At 39.2% G+C, this 20,348-nt stretch overlaps 1 protein-coding gene across 6 annotated transcripts in view; it reads left to right on the top strand.

Moving 5' to 3' along the window:
* Nucleotides 1–20,348, top strand: part of ddr1 (discoidin domain receptor tyrosine kinase 1) — an 87,745-nt gene that overhangs the window by 44,979 nt on the left and 22,418 nt on the right. For 4 of the 6 annotated variants that reach the window (XM_044116813.1, XM_044116815.1, XM_044116817.1 and 1 more), the window contains exons 4-11: nt 852–927; nt 4,918–5,070; nt 6,411–6,558; nt 8,376–8,478; nt 9,094–9,280; nt 15,190–15,439; nt 18,302–18,451; nt 19,672–19,728. In XM_044116813.1, the coding sequence (XP_043972748.1) occupies nt 852–927; nt 4,918–5,070; nt 6,411–6,558; nt 8,376–8,478; nt 9,094–9,280; nt 15,190–15,439; nt 18,302–18,451; nt 19,672–19,728 (1,124 nt within the window). Of the gene's footprint in view, nt 1–851; nt 928–3,403; nt 3,517–4,917; nt 5,071–6,410; nt 6,559–8,375; nt 8,479–9,093; nt 9,281–15,189; nt 15,440–18,301; nt 18,452–19,671; nt 19,729–20,348 lie in introns of those variants that run through there. The other 2 variants (XM_044116818.1, XM_044116816.1) reach the window with 2 other exon arrangements.

The raw sequence follows: 20,348 nt of genomic DNA, 5'->3' as shown, positions 1-20,348 counted from the left end.
GAAAATTGGGGAATTTGCAGAAGAAATTTAACTAAACAGAGCAGGCTTAGGTCAAAACTGAGCCTGGCTGCATTTCTCCTTCCTCCTCCGTCACAGGACTCTGGGTGGACCGCTAATGTGTTGATTTAATCCTGCGGCTCACAGCTGCATGAGCTCACCCAGGGGCAGACGGGGGAAGACGTTGATTTTTAAATCCCAACGTCACCGTCAGTTTAACCGAGTTGATCTTGTGATTTGTTTTAGTGGTCGGCGCAGCAGCTTTTGTTTTCAGAGAGGCCCCCGAAGCGGTCAGAGCGTGGTTGTGGCCTGGAAGTTTGTTCCAAAAGGCCGGTCCAACCTCACAGATTCACGGCCAAGGCTGTGGTCTCCTCGTGGCCAATATGTGGTGCTGGTAAAAGCTCCTCTCCTCTGGGTGGCTTGAGGGAGGGGTCGCACTGGGAGGAAATGTTTGATGCATGTGTGTGGTCACGATAAAAGCTCTCAGCAAAGATCCAGTCCTGACAGTGAGCACCAGATCCCGTCAGAAGGAGGTTTTAGTCCTTCCATGTTATTCCCCCTCTTCGTGAGCTGGATGCTGTCTGTGCTTTTCGTCAGTGTCCATATCCAAGTCTCTTTCTTGCTGTGTATTTCTTGGTCAGATTCACTGCTACAACTTTGTGAATCTTTGATTGCCATTATTATGTACGTAAGGTTGTGCTGAATCCTCTGCACGTTGCCAACGCTGAGGTTTTAGATTTAGCAGAGGGATTCGTTTGCTTGCCTCTTTTTTTTGTTTGTTTCAATTTGATGGACCAGCCTTGAAAATGAGTTTTACTTTTTACTTAAAAAATAATCGATCTTCTGTTTTTCAGACTGAGCACCGGGGAAGGGGATGGAGCGTGGTGTCCGGCAGCACCAGTCTTCCCCAATGAGTCAGAGTACCTTCAGGTCAGTTTCTGTGTTTATTCAGTGTTCCTTGCTTATCTGTGGGAAGAATAACAATTATTCAAAGGGATTCAAGCACTTACAAAAACAACCCAGCTGTATTTTGGCTATAAGTTTATGCTTTTTGGAAAAGTAGCCATTTCGAAAACCTGCCTGAGTCAAAAATCAACTGACACTGTCCCGTTACCTAGCAACGCCAGCCAAGCCCAGCCCGTCACCTAGCAACCCAAGCAGAACTCCGCTATGTTTGGTCAGTTGGTTTCACTGTTGGATGTTTTGTTGACTTACCACCGAGAAACCCTTTGTTGCATTCTTGACTTTGATTTAAAGTCAACTCACAGAATTAGAAACCCATTTTTTAAAGATATTTTCGGTCATTTGTAATTTCTTTAACGGAAAAAAATAGATGTAAAACGGAAATCAAATTTGATATATCCCTACCTGTTTCAGGAAATTGCAAAAATGTGTGCTAGCATGTGCAAAATCCAGCAGATGTTTAGTCAGACTTTTCCCGTTCATTCTCAAAGTTAAAATGACATTGAATAAATCTTACAAAGTAACATTAATATTCATTACTGATATATTAGATTATTTTAACAGAACAATTTTTGCTTTTCTGTTTTTACATAAAAGTGATTTGAATATGTTTCTCCTTTCATTTTTTGTGTAAATGTTATAAAATAAAGATTCATAGCTCAGATATTTGTGGCCAATTTTAGCTTTGATGTTAGTTAATTAAAAATTGTATTTCAGAACTACAGTTAGATGTATTACAAATATTTTCTATCAGCTTTTCCTGCCATAAACCATCATTACTTATATTAGGAGCAGAAGTGGCGTCACACTGTGTGCAAGAGAATAGTTCTCATAATAGTTGTTGCTATTTTTAAAGCTGAGTTGACATTCAGCATTTTAGTGATTAGTGATAAATATATAATGAGCATTACAAACTATAAACAACAATCTCCATCTGTGTTCTCCAAATATTGTTGCTGCCTAAATGAGCAGCTGATTGCTATTAAAGACTTTTATATAATTTCCTGCCTACATTTTCAAACATCTTGCTTCATTTTGAATCATTTCAGCTTGATTGCACCAGTTGATGTTGATTATGTTTTTCCTTGGTTGCTCTCTTATTTGCAATACAGTGTTAAATCTTATTTGTTCATTACTTAACCAGTAATGTGTGGCAATCCGTCATTGTGCTTTAGGATTGGAAATAAATGGCTTCACCTGCGTTTTGTGAGCTGACTTTCCTGCTCTTTAAGTTTTTAAAAATTCATCCCTGAAGTGAAGCTATTGGGTGGAAAACCACCATGTGTTTTAGACATTTTGCTGGTTCTGCTTTACAAATCTCCAATGGCCTATACAGCTACAAGGTAAAAAAAACAAACTACAACTTAATCCACGTAATATTGCTAACTAATTGTTTTGTGCTCCCTTAGCAATCACTGGGAGTTGGTGTTAGAATAGATGAGCAGAAGGGATAATTTAGCTTTAATTGATTGCTTGGATATATCTGGTTAAATGGTCACCCTGTTGATAGAAGAAGACTGCAGAGGATGAAACATGCATTTCAGGTTCAATTTCTTATATTCTACCGTAGTCAGTATTTATCATTGTTCATTCTTGTAAAATGAAGTGTTGCTAAAATCAAAATTAAAGTCATTCACAACTTCATGTGAAAGTTGTGAATCTTCTAGAGAATATTAGCAAACAAGCAGCAGGGATGTTTAAAGCAGATTAGGTAAACGAGACATTATTTTTTTTTCCACTGGCAGATTATTTTAATTGACAGTTTGCAATTACGTCACTTAATCAGACGCCATGACGGATGTCGGAAGTGATACTAAACAGAGCAACTGAAATTGTTTTCCAAAGTTGTTTTTGTCAGTTTATTCATATCTTCCCTCATTAAAAGTTATCAAATTAAATCACAACTTTGGTTTCCATCCTTCTCTGTTTCCGCAGCTGACTGCGCAGCATCCTGTGTCCATTTTAAAGCGAAATCATCTAAATCAGTGTTTCCCAATTCCAGTGCTCGGGGCCCCCTGCCCTGCATGTTTTAGGTGTTTCCTTCATCCAGGTGTTTCACACACCTGGATTGAATCTTTGGGTGATTAACAGGCTCCTGTAGTACTTGGTGACTGCAGAAGATGTCATGCAGTCATTTGAATCAGCTGTTCTGGTGTAGAGGCACATCTAAAACATGCAGAGCAGGGGGGCCCCGAGGACTGGAATTGAATAAACGCTGTATTATTCTACAGATGTCTGCTTTAGACTAGCTTTAAAAGAGCGCATTGGTTGTTTTGACGTCCGTCATGGCGGTGTGGGCGGGGTTCTAGAGAGCATGACGTCACATGCAAAGGGTCAAAAGCCAGTACTTTTTCATCAATATTAAGAAATTATTGACTTAAATCAGGGGTGTCCAGAGTCAGTCCTCAAGATCCGGCTTCCTGCGTGTTTCACTTCTCTCCCTGGTTTAAAGGCCTTAGGAGAACGTTGACATGCTGACGAGGTTGTTGGAGAACTAAAACATTCAGGATGCCGGCTGTTAAGGACTTGATCTGATTTCTTGTCTGAAAGTAGCTTGTAAGTTAGTTTTGACTTATTTCAAGCGTACCAAGTTAGTGAAGCTGTTGGTGTATTAAAGTGTGCTGTACCGGTTTAGAGCAAAGCAGACCCATGTGTTTGAATGGATGTACTAGCCTGAGCTTGAGCTGCAAACAAGAAAGGGTGAAAATGTTAGTTTCAGGATAAATAATACCAAAAAATACCACAACCTTGTGGCTGTAAGTTTATTTTTGAAAGTTTCGAAATGTTATTTTTCTTTCACTTCACAATTATGCACTACTTTGTGTTGGTATGTCACATAAAGTCTCTTAAAAAATTGAGCTGTATTGCTCCAATATGAATAAATATGATACTTTGAAAAGGCTCTGTACATGTTTTTCACCAGAAAAAGCAGCTTAGACACAATCCTTCCATACTCGTAGTTTGAAAGCATAATCCGAGGGAGCATTCCTCTGGCTGAGCCATTGTAACTCTATCTACTTTTTAAAATGTGAAACAGTTGTTTTATGATGTCAGACAAATCTGTAAATATGGAGAATTGGACAAGTTTAAGGTTCTGTATTTCAGCAAAACAAGGCATGCTATTTCACCTGTGACTTCAAAGAGGACGTATTATGCAAAACTCACATTTTGTACCTTTTTGTATTTTCATTTGGGTCTCAACTACTAGACACCTGGGTGTTTGAGTCTCAAACACCCAGGTGTCTGTTTTGTTTTTAGTGTCTGGCAAATGAGCTGTTTCAAAAACCTTCAAAATGTAAATTTGTGATTTGTGAATCAGGAGGCACTGCCCCTCACCTAGCAACCCTTTCAAAGCCCAGTCTGATACCTAGCAACCTGTTGCAAGCCCAGCCCCTCACATAGCAACCAACCTAGCAACCAAAGAGGAGCTCCAGCACATTTGGGCAGCTGCTTTTATTGCTGTACAACTGCTGCTGGAAAATACAAGTGAAGTGTGGTTGACTTACTGTTTTCACTTGCTGCATTCTGGTTAGTTGTGTTGCTGCTTTTCTAAAATGTATGGTTGAATAATTGTCCAGTTGGCAGCCATTTTCATCTTTCATGTGTGAGTGTAAACATTGATTTGGGAGGCATGGTCAGCATCAGCCTATTGGGACTTAAAGTGACAAGAGGCCATAAAACAGCTCATTCTGAAAGGAGCTCAGAATACAGAGAACTGACCAGACTAAAATCTCATCATCTAATAGCGATTTTGTGCAAACAATGTAATGAACATTTTTTGTTTAGCTCATGGACCCTATCCTAACCTGTTTAAGGAAACATAATAGGTCACCTTTAAAAAGAAGCAGGTGGAGAAGAAAGAAAACAAAGAAATAATAAATTACTTATTTTAGGCTGCAAAGTTTTTAAAAGATGACTTGTTCTGGGACACTTGTGTTAATGATGTATTTCCTGCAGATCGACCTCCACAAACTCCACTTCGTGGCTCTGGTTGGTACCCAAGGTCGGCACGCTGATGGTCATGGCCAAGAGTTCGTCCGCAGTTATCGGCTCCGTTACTCCAGAGACGGAAAGAAATGGATCACTTGGCAGGACCGCTGGGGACAAGAGGTCAGTCAACAGAAATTCATCCATCTAAGGAAAGTGTTTCATTAATTACTCTGGGACAACTTTGTACACAAGTGCAAAAAAGGTAAATGTCAGAAGGAGCCTGAGGGTGAGCTAAACTATTGAAGATAAATTGATCCGTGTCTTCAGGCTGTTGAATATTAATGCTCTTTACCTGACTGTTTTATTTATAGCTTATCATTGATTGTTGTTGTGAAGATAAGTGCAAAGAAAACCCTAACTTTTAGCATTCGCCACATGTTAAGTGTTTTCCTTGTCGATAAGCCCTGCTCTGGGTTTCTGGGAATTCAGACCCCCATTAAGCACCGTCTAGACGAAGAGTCGCTCACTTTGTTCTCCACTTTTAGTTGTCGTCTGATATCAACTCGATCTTAGTGGTCAGAAGGTCCTCAGCATTTCCAGACATGTTCATGAAGTTATATTGGTCTGACTGGGACAACATGTCCAAGTGTCTCCAGGCAGCTGGACCTGGCAGAGTTTCTGATTGTGGAGCAAAAATAAGTGGATTCAATGACGTCCGTTCGTCCATCAGTCTGTCTGTCTTTTCATTCATCTCGTCTTTTTCTATCCATCAGCCCATCTGTCCATCCTATCATCTATCCATTACTTCATCCGTCTATCTTTTCATCCATCCTTTGTCTTTTTCTATTCATCTATCTTCCCATCCCTCAAGTTGTCTCCATCCATTAGTCTATGTCCTTTCATCCATTAATGAGTCCATCCGTCTACCTTTTATCCATTTATTTCTTTTTCTATCCATCCATCCATCCACTCATCCCTCTGTTTGTCCCCATCAATCATGCATTTGTATCCATTTGTCCATCCAATTAATCCATTCATCCACCCATTCATCATCACTGTCATTCTTTTCATCCATCCATTAGTCCATCCATCTAAATATCTTTTCATTTTTCCTCATTCTCCCATTTTCCATCCACCCATCAATCATTGTCATCATTTTTTCATCTGTCCATTAGTGCATTTGTCCAACTATCTTTTCATTTACCCATTCGTTTTTCCATCCATCTGTCCGCATATTTGTCCCTATCCTTCTGTCCATCCATCCATTGTTTTTCCATTCATCTGGTTAAAAAACTTTGTTTATATTGCGTCAAATGCAGACTTTCTTTCTCTAAAATCAATATTTTTCATGTTTTTGGAAACTAAAAAGAAAAGTTAATTTCATCCAGACATTTTCTAAATCGATAGAACTGAAGCTGCCCAGAAAAAAAACATCTGAGCCTTCAGGGGGGATCAGACAGGAAGGAACCAACAGGGTGGTGCAGCATGTAATTGAGTATTTGTGCTTTTCCCCTCTCCAGGTGGTGTCAGGTAATGAGAACACCTATGATATTGTACTGAAGGACCTCGGCCCCCCGATTGTTGCCCGTATGGTCCGGTTTTACCCCCTGGCCGACCGTGTGATGAGTGTTTGCCTTCGGGTGGAGCTCTACGGTTGTGTGTGGAATGGTAAGTGTGTGGTGACAGAAACACACAAACTCTTTGCTTTTCTTATCATCTGGTGTGCGTATTTGAGGCACGACGGCTCGATCTTGATAAGTTTGATTATGTTGAAGGTGACTGAGTTTTCCTTCTTCTTAGATTTGACTTCATATCAGATGGTAATGATTACTAGTACGTGTTTGTGCAGCCCCTAAGGGGTTCGCCCAGAGAAAAGAAGCCACAGCCTGATGAATGATGTTGGTTTTTGTGAAGCACAACGCTGAGTATTTATGACTGGTTCATCTCCTTTCCTGCCCCCATCCACCTCCCAGAGACAGAGTGGGGCGCTCTGTAAATCACAGTCGTCAGTGAGACCCGGATCCTGCTCCCTGCCTTCAGGGAGAGCGTCGCTCTAAAAAAAATTATCCTCTGTGGTCTCAGAGGTGCAGCAACTCGGTTCAACTTCAGGCCACAGATTATGCAGAATCTAATGAATGGCAGGCTTTTTTTTCCACACATTATGTAATCACAAATCAGTATACAGAGGTGACTGCTCTTTCTAGTGTTTGTTTAACATTCAGAGAGAAGCTGCACGACCCTCAGACAGTCATTCATGTGCCTGAAGAGCGGTCTGCAGTGTAAATACCCTGTGAAGCGTTGTTTATTATGGATAGCAGAGGTTGTAGCCGCTGTTGCTCTCTCTGACTAACCTGATTAGCAGCCGTTTGTTACGAGATTCAAAGTTAATGCATGCAAGGGATGAAGACGTCCAACAACATCACCACCTCATTTTGCACATTACTTGGAAAGCTACTGCCTGGGCAAGGTCAAAAACACACATATGAGGCATAACATTATGACCACTGACGGGTGAAACAAATAACACTAGTCATATTTTTCTGGCACTGCCTCTGAGTAGGGCCTCAATTAAGTAATTGATTTTTCTATCAATTTATTCTAACGATTAATTGGATATAATAATTTGTTTTATTTAACCTCTCAAATACCTTAAAACATGAAAATAAATTTCCTTTTAAATAACATTTTATTGCCTAAAATGCAATGTCGGATCATGCGATACATTTTTCAGCCCTTTGCTAATCTCTGATAGCCATCGCTTGACGTTTGCACATTGATGTTTAATGCATTGGTAGCCAAAATATATTTGATAAAAGCACAATTTAAGTTATATTAGCCCTGGTATAAAAGCCCTGAAGAAGAGGAATATTTGAATGAAAGAGCCAGACACATCGCCTCTGCTCCAGCGTGTATTATTATCTTGTGTATTATTATAACAAACATACACAATGATTTCAAAGTTTAATGGCAGCTAACAACGGCGCTAATGATGGAGCTAACAACAGAGCTAGCAACGGAGTGTGTCAACATACGGAGTGTCAAAAATATACTCACAAGCTTTCCAAAAGTTAATGAACTAATTTACAACCGTACAGGTGTGTTTATATATAAACTCATACTTGAAGGAGGAGAATATTTTAATGAAAGAGCCAGACACGTTTCAAGCGCTAGACTCCCTCTGCTGGTTGCATCTGACCACTACATTAGCCAAATCAGACTAGACATTAACATCTTTAGCCAAACTGCTGGCAACCAAAAAGACTAAATGTAACTCAAAGAGTAAATGTACCTCTGAATGCTAAATTAACAAATTTCCATCCATCACACTGGCACTGCGGTGCTAAATTTGACATCCTGTTTGTGCATCACCAAATCAAAATAATAAGATTTGAGTAGCAGAATATTTGGAAACATAACAGAAAGTTATTAGAGACAATGCTTTCTTTCTAAAACTTCCTGAATAACCTGTAATTGTGTTTTTCCAGATGGATTGTACGCTTACACGGCTCCGGTGGGACACGTCATGAACTTGCCCGGCATGCCGGTCTATCTAAACGACTCCACTTATGATGGCAGCACAGAACAAGGGTACGATATTCAGCTGCATCTTTGTTTCTGTTTTTACGCAGGAGAAGACGATAACTCTTCCCTATTGACTCTCACTGATTAAATCTTTAAGAAAATATTCAGATGTGGCCCAAATGTTGTTAAAGTAAACCTAAAAATAAAAGGGATCTGGTGCTTGTCACATCTGCTCAAACTAAAAAGTGTTTGGTTTTTTGTCCACCTAATCAGCAGAGAATACCATTATTTTTTTTAGTTGCTCAGGGATTTGAGGTGCGTTTCCAGACCATAATGTTTGGCAGTGGGCAATGAGGGGTAAACCAGGAATTTAGGGTGGTTTGAGTTGTCCACACTTTTACAGGCTGTGCAGTTAATGGAGCTGAAATGTTTTGCTAACGGGTGAGCAGGCACTTTTGATGTGATCCAGACGTTTTCCTAGCAGATTCAGGCACATCTGTGTGTGAGGGGGTCCTATTGTTGACCCTGTCGTGCTGCTTTCACCCTGCTGGGATGTATTTCTGCTATCGATGTGTATTTTTGCATGTGCATTTCAAGTTTTTGCCCTTAATTGGCTCCCATTGCTGCTACTTGAGTCTGTTTCTGTGAAAATGATGCGTTAATGATACCGCGTGTGTTTAGTATGCAGTTTGGAGGCCTTGGCCAGCTCTGTGACGGCGTCCTGGGAGGAGATGACTTCATAGAAACAAAGGAGCTGCGGGTGTGGCCAGGGTACGATTACCTTGGATGGAGTAGAGAAGCCCTCGGGCAAGGCAGCGTGGACATCGAGTTTCATTTTGAGAAACCCAGATGCTTCAACAATATGCAGGTGAGGACAGACGCGTTGTTTTGGGATGATGGTGTACGAATCAGCTTATCAAACAAAAAAATATGCAAAAGCTCCTAGTAAGGAGAGAAAAATAGTTCTGGTTATCGACATTAATGCTGTCAATGCAGACAGTTTATTTGGCCAGTTATTCTAAAATCTAAAGTAGTTTTTTTTTAAAGGAGACATATAATGTAAGATTCAGTTTTTGCATGTTTTTATGCTTCCATTTGGATCTCTGCTGCTTCTAATAATAATTTAGAAAAAAACAACACCCAGCTATATTTTGGCAATAACTTGACGTTTTTCGGTGTCGACGCAATTGTTAAGTCAGAGTGCGCTGTTACTTAGCAACCCCAGCCCGTTACCTAGCAACTCCAGTAGAGTTCCGGCATGTTTGGTCATATCTACGAAGGTCATATTTAAACTAGGTATGAACGCTTACCGTGAAGGGACATAATGAAAGAAAGGAAAGTGAAAACTGAGGGAAATGTGAGTTGAATGCAACTCGCAATATCCAGGAATTATGTCGCAGTTTGACGTTCTTTTCACATCTTTAGTGCACAAAACTTGCCCTTCAATTTGAGCACCACTGCATGTTTACATCAGACAAACCAGTTTTGTATTATGTTGCCATTTACATAAAAACTGTTTTATTTACCACTTCACAATTTAAGAAGAACATTTGATCTGGATCTAAATCAATAATTCATAATTTTTAAAACCCAAATAAAATGTGTTTTAAATTCAACATATGAAGAATTTCCTCATTTGTGCATTGAAACACACATTCTTAGCCTGTATCTGATTTGTATTAAACTCAAAAAGGTGCGTGAAAGTTTATTGGAACCTTATGGACCAAAAACTGTGGGACTTTTAAGTTTTAGTGAATTTAAGACATGGATGGAATGAAGAAGTCCGACTTATGTTTTTTAGTAAACAGTTTTATTTTCAAGGATCTCTCATTCATTAAAAAACTCGATTTGATGCTGGATGACCATTATAAAGCTTGTTCTTCTTCTTCTGATGAGGTTTATTATAAATGATGTTGCAGGCATCCTTATTGGACAGATTCAGGATTGCATTCCCTCTTCTTCATACCAGATTTTAAACTTGCTAGTTATGTCTCCTAATGATTTTCAGCATAAGTTTGACATAAAATGCTCAAATTCCTTGTAATTTATTTTCTTGTATAACAATTTCTGAGGATTTCATATTCCCCATGACATTCCCCTGCTGAATCTAATGAAATATGACAGATCATGACCCCTGATTGAGCCGAAACAATCCCCTGCTGGTTGATTTCCTAGACTTCCTTACAGGAGTGTGTGTGAATCACATTAAACCACCGACTGCTAAAGCAGGTAGGAAACATTTACAAGGCAGGTATGAATTGATGCAAAAATATCTATTTCATACCTGGAAAAAGTCCCAAAAAGGCAGAAATGTAAAAGGAGATGATAAAATTACCAGCAGCCCCATAGACCTGATGGCCTTTTGTCTTCATATCTGGATGACGAGATGTTTGGTTATATTTTATTATTTTTTCAACCTGGTTGTTTCAGGACAGTCATTTTACACAAAACATTTGATCTATTTATGTCCAGAAACTCCAGATTGGACGTTAAACGTTTTTTTAATGTAGCTTTTTTGGATTGTATTCTGATTTATTATTAAATCATAGTTTGTTGTCTTTGTTATTTTATTATAAGGCATTCAAATCTTGAATAAAATTATCCAAGAACCAATTCAAGGATTCATTCTGTGTTTTTCCTCATATGTAACATAACAGGGCCTGCTTTATTAAAATGCACAGGCAGCATTGTGTCTGGTAACAAATTATTTCATGGTATCCCTGTAAATATTTCTTGGCTTTGTCCTAATTCTTCCGGTTGCTGATGAAATTCCTTTGACATTCCCATATTCCAGCCTCAATGTTTTGGCTTTGTTAATTTGCCACCAGCTTCATTTTGGCTGGAATCGCTCTGTGGCCATGTAATTAGTTTGGATGCGCTATAGTTTGCGTCGGGACGGTGCATCTGTGCTCGTCTGTCTAGGAGCCACTGAGTTGCATCAGAGTCTGTTTATGCGTCTGTGTGGCTTTTGGGGTTAGTTTTTGAAGCAACCATGGAGATAATGATATGAAGCAACCCAGTTTGAGTTATAACTGTGTTGTTGTATTGGACGAGGGTTGGAATGTCGGTTTGGGTGAAACAAACTCTTCGTGTACGTATTGAAAAGTGAATTTACAGCCAGTAATCGCGCAGAAAAATCCAATTATTTTCAGTGTTCTCAGCAGATTTATGCTACAAGTGTTCGGTATTGTCCTACTTTACCTCAGTTACCATTTAAAATATCTCCCAGCAGTGTTCCTATTGTTTTTCCAAGACTTATCCAGCTTTTCCTGCCTTTTCCCCGGTGGTTTTCCCACACTAACCTCAGCTGCCATACACTGTTATGCTTGCCTGACTGAGCGGATATGTCGGGCGCGCAGGTCAGATAAATAAAGAGTGGGAACCTGAACCCAATTCTTGGTTGATTTGTCTCTGCAGGACAGAGTTCCCTAACCTGTCGCTAATCACCTTCCCAAACGGGAAATCTGCTCTACCCTTTGACAGTCGCAGCACTCTTGGATCTGCTTTTTGTCGAGCTCCAGATACTTTGGGGAATATTTCACAGCATTTTACTTTTTTTTTCTTTCTTTTTTTTTGTCAGTGCTCTTAAAACTGAGAAGAAAGATCAGAGAGAATCCTTAATAAACGCTGGATTTATGATGAATAAAGTTAAGCATAATGAATGCAGAGCTGTTCCCTAAAAGAGAAAAACGCCTTTTGCAGGTCATTGGAGCTATACTCCCTAATGGGGTAGTGAGTTACTTGTTGCTCTCATACAGCCATGATTCGCTGCACACACCAAATGTTGTTCCTGCTTACACATCATCCGAGCATCTGGTGCAGCTGGACGTCTTGCATCTCGTGTGTGTGAGCATTAACATGTGGATTAGATTAGCGTGACTGCTCCTGCACTGTGTGAGGTTAACAGCCAACCTGTCAAAGCAACCTCTGCACCAACTCCTCTATCTCCAAAGGAAAATAAAAATCCACCTTTTTCCTTCTTGATTTTCCGTCTGATCTTGCGTTTCGACCTCTCACTTACTCCTTTTACCATCGACATCCTTTTCTCATCTCCTTAGCTTCCTCCTCATCCTCATATACCAGAGCAGATTTACTTGTGAACACGGGAAATCTCTGTCAGTCTTCCTTAGAGATTCACCAGTCAGTTTTGTGTCGCTGTTTTTGTAAAGCCAAGTCCTGCAAATATAGATTCCAAATGATTTCTGTTGCTATTCAACAAAGTTAGAAAATATGAGAATAACATTGAGAAATCTGATTGAAAACTATAATAACAATCATTTTATTATGAAACCGTCTCATTGTGCTTTTAAAACTGAAAAATTGATTACCATGTCACTTTTTCAGTTTTAAATAAACCTTGTTATAGCATTCAGCATAATTAGAGCAGCTTATAGAGTATGTAGGTCCTGATTTTTAAATGTAAGATTTACAAAAAAGCTGCAAACATTTTCAAGTCCAACAACACAAAGACTGAAAATCCACAAAGTTAGCTACTTTGCTATGATCTACACTCCCTCCAGGATTGTTTTTATGATTTTTCTCCCCCCAATCAACATTACTCATTTTGTGGTGCTACTTTAGAAATAATTACAAGGAATTTTGCAATATTTTTTCCTCACTAAACTTCCAAAATTTACACATAAAAGGAAAAATATGCAAAAAAAAACAAGCTGACAGATTAAACACCCAAATATTATCCTTCAAAGAAATTAAACAACTCAATTTTTGTTACTTGGCAGTCATATAAACCATTTTTGTGGAAAATAATAAACTTACAGTTATGCATTAGCCCTCCTCCACCAAAAAAAGGGAATCCGTTAATTTTACATGAAGTTAATTTTACATGCCATTGTGTGTTCTCAAAAAACTGACTAGACTCTAAATGACCTTCCCGTTATCTGTTGAAAGGCTTGTTCTCTCTCTGTCTGAATGAGCAGCCAACATTTTTCAATATGTACTTTTTATTTCGTCAGCAAATATAACGTTTCCATGTTACACCATATTGTCCGGAGTTCAACAGAACATTTATTTAATCTGTATCTTGTGTTTTGATACAAGGAAAAGAAAGGATTTTATACTGGCATTGCATATTTAGTTGAATTTTAAAGTCTCATATTTGTAAACTACCAGAAAGGTCAAGTGGTTTCCAGATTTTACTGACCAACTCTGACCTCAAAATCCAACATGGATGGATACTGTGCATTTAAAATCTATTTATAGCTGCACTGAACCAAAAATGAAACCCTTGTACTTATGGCAACAGGAATCTCATTAAATATCTCTAATAATAGAAGTACTTTAATAAAGGTAGCACATATTACCAAATTTACTCTAGTACAAAGATTAGAGCTCACATTTCAAATGCATTAGCATGGTGATTTTGTCCAACGTGATGAGAATCACTCACCAAGAAACTATAACTACATCCTGTAGTAAACGTGAATCTCTGAATGTTTTCTTTGCGGCTCCAGTTCTGGACCTTCAGGCAGAGTTATTCTCCTGTCTCCTAAACTGAGCTCTGTAAACGTAAACGTCGTGATATTAACTACTATGCTGTGTTTACATTGCATCTGAGTTGTGGGCTGGTCACGTTTACCTGCCACTTCATACATTTACCATACATTGGCCAGTGGTGGGGTTCAGTTTTCCATAAGCAGACGCCAGCAGGTGCACCTGGTTTTCAGTGAGAGAGTTTCTCCTGTGCTCAGCAGTCTCTGTTTTAACATGAATGTTGTTTGCTTTTAGCTTGTTAATAATTTAGGCCACAGTTTGAGAACTGTGCTTGTAGATAATGTAGAAAATGCAGTTTTCTTTTAAAAAGCTTCTTGCATCTTCATTGTTGGGGCGTTTTCACGCTTGATAATCCGGTAGACTCAGTTCAATTGGAGACCAAAACTGGAACATTTGTTTCATTTTCAGCTGCGGCCGTTTGCTTTCACACTGCTCTGTGCCAAATGAACCAAACTAATTGAATGACCTGTTGGCCCCTCTCGCTTGTTTTGGTTGCTTTTACCCAGAATGCCCTGTGCTGTAGTCCGCTCCCTGCTTTTGGAGCGTTGCCTGATTGCTGTTCACATATGCATTCGAACTGCACCAGAGTTCGCATCAATCGAACCGAGATCGGGGTTTTTAGGTGAACCAGAGTTCACTAGAAACTCATTTTGATTGAACATTCATCACTCCTCAAACAAACTGGATCTTCCAGACAAACAAACTATATTTGGATTAGAGTAGACTGGAGTGAATTGACCCTAAAACACCCAGTAATTGCTGAAAAGAGATAGCTACTTAGTTTGTTTCTACTCATCAAGAGTGCTGGAGAGGACTGTTTGTTTTTGGGGAGGGTGTGTTTACCGATTAAAAAAGATTGGATTTTTGAGTATCTGACCGGTCACCGGTGAATTTAGCAAAATAAATAATAATGTCAGACTTTGATCGCCAGCTGAGTTTTTTTTCAATGACTCTCTAGTCTCTGTTGATGGTTTTTTTCCCTAACTGCCTTTGTTATTTAGTTCATCTGCAGTCCTGTTCTGTGTTTTTCATACCAAAGCAATTACAGTTTAACAGAATGAAAATGTGTCATTAATTTAGGGTCTTAATTTAATCTTTTCCAGCCTCTCTACTCATTATGAATAACAAACATCCCAAAGTTTGCTGTGTGCTTGAGCTAATTCACATTCATAGTTAGTAGAATTTTGATTGCATCTCGTTCCCTCTTGATCTTTATCTTTTACGGCTCATATTTTTCTCTTGGACTCACTTGTGTTGCTCTCCCAGGTTCACAGTAACAACCGGCACACGCAGGGCGTGCGAGTCTTCAGCAAAGTAGAGTGTCTTTTCAAGCCTGGCCTCCTTCAGCCCTGGTCTTCTCCGGCGCTCAGCCTGCCGGTTCCCCTCGAAGATCTGAAGGACCCCTCTTCACGACCCATCTCCCTCCCGCTTGGTGGCCGGCCAGCTCAGATCCTCCGCTGCAAATTTTACTTTGCAGACCGCTGGTTGCTCATCAGTGAGATATCATTCCTCTCTGGTAGGAAAACAAACTCGAGCAGTTTTGTTTCACGTATTTCAGATAATTGGCTCATTCAGAGCCGTTATGTTCCTGTACAGATTAGAATCTGCACTGATATCACAGATACCCAGGCTTCTGCATCTTATGTATTCCCATAAACCATGAAGATATTTTATATGCTTGGCCTTTTCTGCAAATAAAACATAAAATAGACATAAATATTGCAAATATTTCGTTTATGCATTTCAATATAAAAAAATGTTTTCAAATGGTGATAAACTATTCTAAGCTAGTTATAGTAGCAGGACATTATTAGATACACATGTGGTCATTATATTGTACATCTCAGTTAAACTTTACAAAAAAATCTTTAAAAGTCTTAAAAAATAAGTTTTATTGTTTCATTGGTTTGATTATTGCAGCTTCCACATTACGTACTATAACCAATTAAGTGAAACCAGTGAGTCTTTCAAAATAAAACTCTTGTATTCTCTTCAAAGTAAAAGTTTCAAATAGGTTATCTTATTGCACAGCTATACAATGATTCTGCTGGCCTTTCAAAATAAAGCTTACAAATGTCTTAAAATAAAGTAATTCATTTTACGGCTAAGTTTTGTCCCACATTCATGAGAGGGATGAAACCCCAAAATCTGTGCATGTTGGATCTAGAACAGCAGTAATGATATAATTATTTATCAGGCACCATTTTGCTACTTTAATTTGTAATTCTTGGTGTTAAAATGTTCGACGTTTGTCAACGCAAACATTGACAACGTCAATGTTATAAACTGTTTCATTTAAATTTATTATAGAAAATGTTTCAAAGAATACATTCAATTTAAGTCTCAAATGCAAGGCTGCAGATGTCCAGCAGGTTCATGATCAACAAAATAAAAGACGCTTAAAATTCATTATTACATAAACTATGTTTTAAAAGCCAAGCTTAGTAGTGCAAACGGGAGGGATTAATAGCGTCTTCATTTAATGAAACCAATTATTTTGATAAAAGTTCCTGTGCTGTTGACTTTTATTCTGCAAGTGTCAGCATTTGTATGCAAGGACTTTATTGTAGTATTTATATCAAAATGGAATTTACCCAACAGCCTTTCTGGTGCGGTCGTCTCTTCGTAGAAGAGAACGTGCACCAATTAGTCTTTGCACACCTCTTTATCATGCTGCATTTTCAGTTCTGGGAAAAAGTTGTTCTTTCCTACATTGACCTCCTTGTCTTTTTTTTTTTTTTTTTGTTTTGAACCCAAAGTATCTGAAGTGTAAGATTTATTACTCTGACCAGAAGTCAGATGTACCCATCTACACTACAGCTGAGATAACGGCGGCTAATTAAACTGTCCGTTGTGTCAGCTCTAATGTGATAACAGCAAAGTCAGGTACCTGAATAATTTGACCCAGCAATGTCTAGTTTGTCGACTTGAATCATGCAGATAATAAATTAGATTTTGAAGAAACGTTGCGCTTGTGCAACTGTGTGAATATCACAGTAATGGATCAGTAAAGCATGTCTGCTGTATTAACTCCAGAAAGAAGAAATTCAGCTCCAGTAACTTTAACTTGAGTGAAAAACCTTGATAAGTAAATTATAAACACATAATCATTGAGGAAGAAGATGGTTCCTATAAACCAAATGTGTCAGACTCAAGGCCCATGGGCCAAATTTGGCCCACTGCGTCTTTTTATGTGGCCATCTAGTCTCTAGATGCAAAATCAATCAGACCCTCTAGTTTTTCAGTGATTGCTGAAATTCACACACATTTTTGAGCTTATTGCAAATATAAAACAAAAATAATCAAACACAAAGTCCTGAGGCACTGAATAATGTGAAAACATTTTCAATATTATTTAATTTTAAGAAGAACTAATTGAATGCAAAGACTGCTATTTATTCATATTTCAACAGTTTAACGGATCATTAACAGAACAATCATGACCTTGGTGTGAGTTTGACACTCGTTCTATAAACCCCCAAAGCTCCATTCAGGATTTCAATCAGTCAGAGTTAAATAATTTGTTATCTGCTTCCCATCTCCTCTCCCTCTGTTAGCTACAACCCTGATGCTAAATAGTGAGCTGACAAAAGCAGCTGGAGAGTGACTGAGCAAAAAAACAATCCATCATTCTTGTTGAAAAGTACCTCCTGATCCTAAGCAGCAATCACTGTTTCTGCTCTGATGAAATACTTTCAGATGTTGCTGAGATCATGTATGTCAGGTTTCTATTGACATACAGTACAGACCAAAGGTTTAGACACACCTTCTAATTGAATTCAATTAGAAGGTGTGTCTAAAGTCTTGGTCTGTACTGTATAAGGTGAGTAGAAATACTAAAATAGCAGTCTGTATGTGTGTAACCTGGAGATTGCAGACCAGGGGTAAGAACTCGGGTTATCGTGGTTCTTTATGTGATTAATTCAAAGCTGGTAAAAACAAATCTGGCCTAGCTGCTCAGGTGGTAAATCCAGAGACATTTTTTAACTCGGGTGCAATTTGACAATTTTTGTCGTTGTCTCCAAGGGTCCTCACCATGAATCAGAGATTTCCAGAAGGCTCCTGCCATTTCAAAACCCAATTTTTCTCCATGATGTAATTTTAAACTCAGCCTAAAAGGATAAATCTGAGCATCCCTTGTTGTGGTCATCTGCTAAAAATCTCTAATTTTCTCTCGCAGCCTGGATGAGCTGCGGACATATCTCAATATGTTGTGCATAAATAGTTTTCTTTAAAACACATTCTCACGTGTTTGTAAGAAGTTAACTTTGAGTTTTCCCTCAGTAACAAGTTCTTCGCTCCCTTATTGGAAAACCAGGGCAATTTTGTCTTTAATTCACTTTTTTCCCTTTGTTTTCTCCATATTTTGTGTATTCAGAACCATTTGAAGAGGATGAGACGGACGCTGATTCATTTCTTCACAATCGTCGAAAGTTTCCGGACCCTAGTCCGACTCCTCTGAGGAATGTCACCACCTCTGTTCCCACATCGAGTCACAGCTCATTGAGCACCAGCTCCAAGCCGTCTGGTAGGTTTGGGTCAAGTTTTTGATCCTCACTTGACAACATCCTGCCTTTTTCTATCCTTCTCTTCTTTTCTACTTTTCTTCTTTTATCTCTTTCCTCACTTGTCCCTTGTATCTGTGCCCATCTCTTTATCTTCTCCTGTGGCAACTGCAATTATGAGTTTGACAAAACTATAAAATATATTTTATCCTGAACTCAGGTTATTTGCAGATACTTATTTTCTACATTTTATGGTGATTTTGGAAATACTGAAGAGAAAGATTAAACAATTACCATCACAAGGAAGCTTTTACATGTGTCCCCTTTAATATGTTAAAGGCGACATATTATGAACAATTCACATTTTGCACTTTTTTTGAGAGGGGGGAAGACGTGTAGCAAAGCTCAACATGCCGGGACTCCAACCTGTGATTGTTGCGTCAAGAACTGAGGCCTCCTTATGGGTCGAGCACTTTGTCCGTGCCCACATTTTGCTCTTTTCTATACTTCCATTTGGGTCTCAATTGCTTCTAGAATCCGAACAAGAATTTAAAAATCCACCCAGCCATATTTTGGCAATAAGTTGATGTTTTTTAGTTTCTGGAAAATGAGTCGCTTCAAAAACCTTTGGAATGTAAATCACAAATCAGCAGGCTCTGCCTTTCACCTAGCAACCCCAGCCTGTTATCAAGCAACCCCAGCAAAGCCCAGGCTGTTGCCTAGCAACCCAAGGGAAGTTCCGGTACATTTGGTCAGCTGGTTTTACCACTGCATTCGTTGTACAATGGCTGCTGAAAAAGACAAGTGTTTGGTTGGTGCCTTACCATCCAGAAACCACTTGCTGCATCCTTGTTGGTTGTGCAGGAGGCTCTACTTCTGCTTTTCAAAGATGAATGGTTGTGTTATTGTGCATCTGTTTGCAGGCAGTTTCACATATGAGTGTAAATGTTGAGTTGGGGGCTTGGCCAGTAGCAACTTATTTGGATTCAAAGTGACAAGACGCCCTAAAACTGCTCGTTCTGAAAGGAGCTCACATAAGCTTCTCAAGTGAAATCTCATTACCCAAGAATGATTTTGTGCTTTGTATAGGCCATAGTTTTATCCTGACTTGGTCAAAAAAAGGACAATAGGCCACCTTTAATATATTTTTGCTGAGATGAAAATCCCCCTCATTCCTCTTCTTTGAGCCTTCATCATCTCTCCTCTCACACTTTCCTCCCTTGTTCATCCCTCGCTCCTCCAGAACCCCCCACCGCCACCACCCTCATGATGGATACCACTGCTAACTGGACGCTGTCAGGTGAGAGAGCGCACCAAAGGAGATTCTCTTTTTTTAGTTTCGCAAAAAAGAGAGGGAGAAGGAGGTCAGCTCCATTTGTGTTGGCTCCTCTCCGGTAGCTTAAAAAAACCTGTCCGCTGTGCTAAGTAGACAGTTTGCTGTACAATAATGGAGCAGGGATTAGAGGGACAGGATTTGGCACTGGGCTCTGTCCCCAGAGTTGGAAGATAAACAGCTCGAGGAAACAACTCTTAATGCAGCCGTAGTAAATTATGTTTGCATCCAATAACATCTTGGCTTCCTGTGGTCTCACAAACTGCATGTTTTGTTGGCGAGCTGGCTCTGTTCTACACAGCTAAACAATAACAGGCTTTAAAAAAATGAAAAGAGCTGGAAATGGTTTTCTGTGTCGTGTTTGCTGCTTTGTACTTTTTACTGGATGTGGTTGGATGCCTTTGTCTGGGTTTATTTATTATCCGCATGGTGTTCAAGTGATCGAGAGAGAGATGCAGGAACACTCTTATGTTCTGACAGACTAATGTTTAAAACACTCGCTGGTAAATCTGGATTTATAGATGTAGGCATGTGCATGGTTTGCTATGTTCTTGTCTACACATAGGTTCAACAAATGTGGGATACAT

This window comes from Gambusia affinis, linkage group LG05 (assembly GCF_019740435.1).
Source record: "Gambusia affinis linkage group LG05, SWU_Gaff_1.0, whole genome shotgun sequence".
NCBI lineage: Eukaryota > Metazoa > Chordata > Actinopteri > Cyprinodontiformes > Poeciliidae > Gambusia > Gambusia affinis.
This window is presented reverse-complemented; position numbering and strand designations above follow the sequence as displayed.